Source organism: Nannochloropsis gaditana (assembly GCF_000240725.1).
Source record: "Nannochloropsis gaditana CCMP526 unplaced genomic scaffold scaffold1431, whole genome shotgun sequence".
In the NCBI taxonomy this organism is placed as follows: Eukaryota; class Eustigmatophyceae; order Eustigmatales; family Monodopsidaceae; genus Microchloropsis; species Microchloropsis gaditana.
The window spans coordinates 1-2,192 of record NW_005802522.1 but is presented as its reverse complement, the minus strand read 5'-3'; the positions used below and the strand labels follow the sequence as shown (position 1 = coordinate 2,192).

Below are 2,192 nucleotides of genomic sequence, written 5' to 3'. Positions count from 1 at the left end.
CTATGTTTCCCTTCCCTCCTCCTCCTCCTCCTCCTTCTCTTCCTCCTCCTCCTCCTCTTCCTCCTTCTCCTCCTCCTCTTCCTCCTCCTCCTCCTCCTCCTCCTCCTCCTCCTCCTCCTCCTCTTCCTCCTCCTCTTCCACCACCACCACCCACCCCTGCTCCTTAGCGTTTCAAATTCGTCACTCCAACGCTCCTTCATCAGCTTCAGTACTAGTAAGACGTGAGATGGCCTTGCGCTTCAAGCGAACATCGTCTGCTGTCTTGCCCATATACTCCAGAGCTTCATGGCTGGCATCAGGCCTTTTGCTCGCCTTCTTCCTTCTCGTCCATACATTTCAATTAACGAATGCGCAGCTGGAACCAGCCCCTGTGTTTCCACCGCCTCAGACCCGCCCTCTTCCCAAAGTCCATCTCAGCGAGCAGGAACGCGTCCTCCTCCGCGACGAATCGCGGGAGATGTTTTATCACGCCTTCAACAGCTATATGGCGCACGCCTACCCTTTCGATGAGCTGATGCCGCTCTCCTGCAAAGGTACAGCACGGAAGGCGGGGGGAGAGGACGAGGATTACCATGTGTCTTGGTTGGTTATATCTTCGTTCTGTGTGCGAACCTCTCCCTTTCCCTTTCCCCTTCCCCCGCGTGGACACCCCCTCCCTGCCTCCTCCCCGGCCTCCTTCCTCCAGGTCGGGATTGGAGAAAGCGAGATCGCGGCACACTGGACGATCCGCTAGGGGGGTATGCGCTGACCCTGGTGGACTCCTTGGACATGCTGGCCGTGATAGGCGACTATCTCGAGTAGGAAGGGAGGGAGGGAGAGAGGGAGGGAAGGGAGGAGAAATTATAGAGGATATGCTGAGGCGGGGAGGGGTCGCTTAAAAAATGGCTTGTGGTGAAGGCCACCTTCTTTCATTTAGGAGGCTGGGTGCACTCTTTTGGATCGACACCTCCCTCCCTCCCTCCCTCCCTCCCTCCCTCCCTCCCTCCCCCGTGCAACATCTCGTCTGGCCTTTCAGGAAGCCTTGAGGAAGTCCCGAACCCCCACCCCACTCCCTCAAGCCCTCCCCTCTCTCTCTTCCCCCCTCCAGTTTCTACCAGGCGGTCCAGGAAGTCATCCGCACCCTCCGCTTCGACCGGAACGTCACCGTCAGTGTCTTCGAAGCGACCATCCGGGTCCTCGGAGGCCTCCTCTCCGCCCACTCCATCTTGCTCTCGGAGGAGATGGCGCCCGTGTTTCGGTCGGGAGGGAGGGGAGGACGGCCGGGGGGGGGGGTCTTGGGTTTAATGGGAAGAGGTTCCCACGTTGGGGAGAGTATTGCCTGTAACGCCTGTCCAGGCTATTTTTATTCTTTATTTGTGGACTTCTACTTTTGGGTGTGCGGTGGATTCAATTCTTGCTTCTTGTAAGACGAGTGCTCTTTCCCTGTCACCTCTGAACAAGCTGGCTCCTAAGCCCCTGTCTGCGACCATTACTTCCCTCCACGTCCCTAGGCTCGCGCCCCCCTTCCACTGTCCATGGGACTCACGCTCCCGCATGCCCACCTTCCCTCCCTTCCTCCCCCTCCCCGCAGCAATGCGACCCCGCCTTACCAAGGGGAACTCTTGCGCCTCGCCTACGACCTGGGCCAACGCCTTCTTCCTGCTTTTGAGACGCAGACGGGTAGATTTCCTCCCTCCCTCCCTCCCTCCCATCCGATTCCCTCCCCCTCCAATGTCCTCCCTACTTCCTTCCCTACTGTCTTTCCTGTCCGCTCTCTTCCCTCTTTCCCAAGCAACCCACCCCACTCACGGGTGCACTGGCCCCTCCCTCCCCCCCTCCCTCCCTTCCCTCCCCCCCCTCCCTCCCCCTCCTTCCCAGGCATTCCCATCCACCGAGTCAACCTGGAGCACGGGGTGCCTCGGGGGGAAACGAGGGAGACTTGTACCGCTGCAGCCGGCACCCTCCTACTGGAATTCGGCCTCCTCTCCCGCCTGACTGGCGACCACAGGTAACCCTCAACCCTCCCCCGCCCCTCCCTTCCGCCCTCCCTCCCTCCCTCCCTCGATACGCACCCGTGTTTTTTGTCGTGTGAGGCCCCGGTCCTCTACTCCTTCCCGTCCTCCCCTCCTCCCTCCTGTCCACTCCCCTTCCTTCCCACGCGCGACCGGCATGCAGATTTTATCCTCTTGGCCCAACCCCTTCATCCCTCCCTC

The 2,192-nt window shown here is 60.2% G+C and overlaps 1 protein-coding gene across 1 annotated transcript; it reads left to right on the top strand.

Annotated features, from left to right (window-relative positions):
* Positions 1-94: 94 nt before the first annotated feature.
* On the top strand, positions 95-1,991 carry EDEM1 (ER degradation enhancer, mannosidase alpha-like 1; the record flags this gene model as incomplete). The annotated part of the gene is made up of 5 exons (XM_005852320.1): positions 95-533; positions 686-797; positions 1,088-1,237; positions 1,571-1,659; positions 1,858-1,991. Coding segments are annotated over 5 exons (924 nt in total), but the record flags the coding sequence as incomplete, so codon positions are not given.
* Positions 1,992-2,192: the final 201 nt, after the last annotated feature.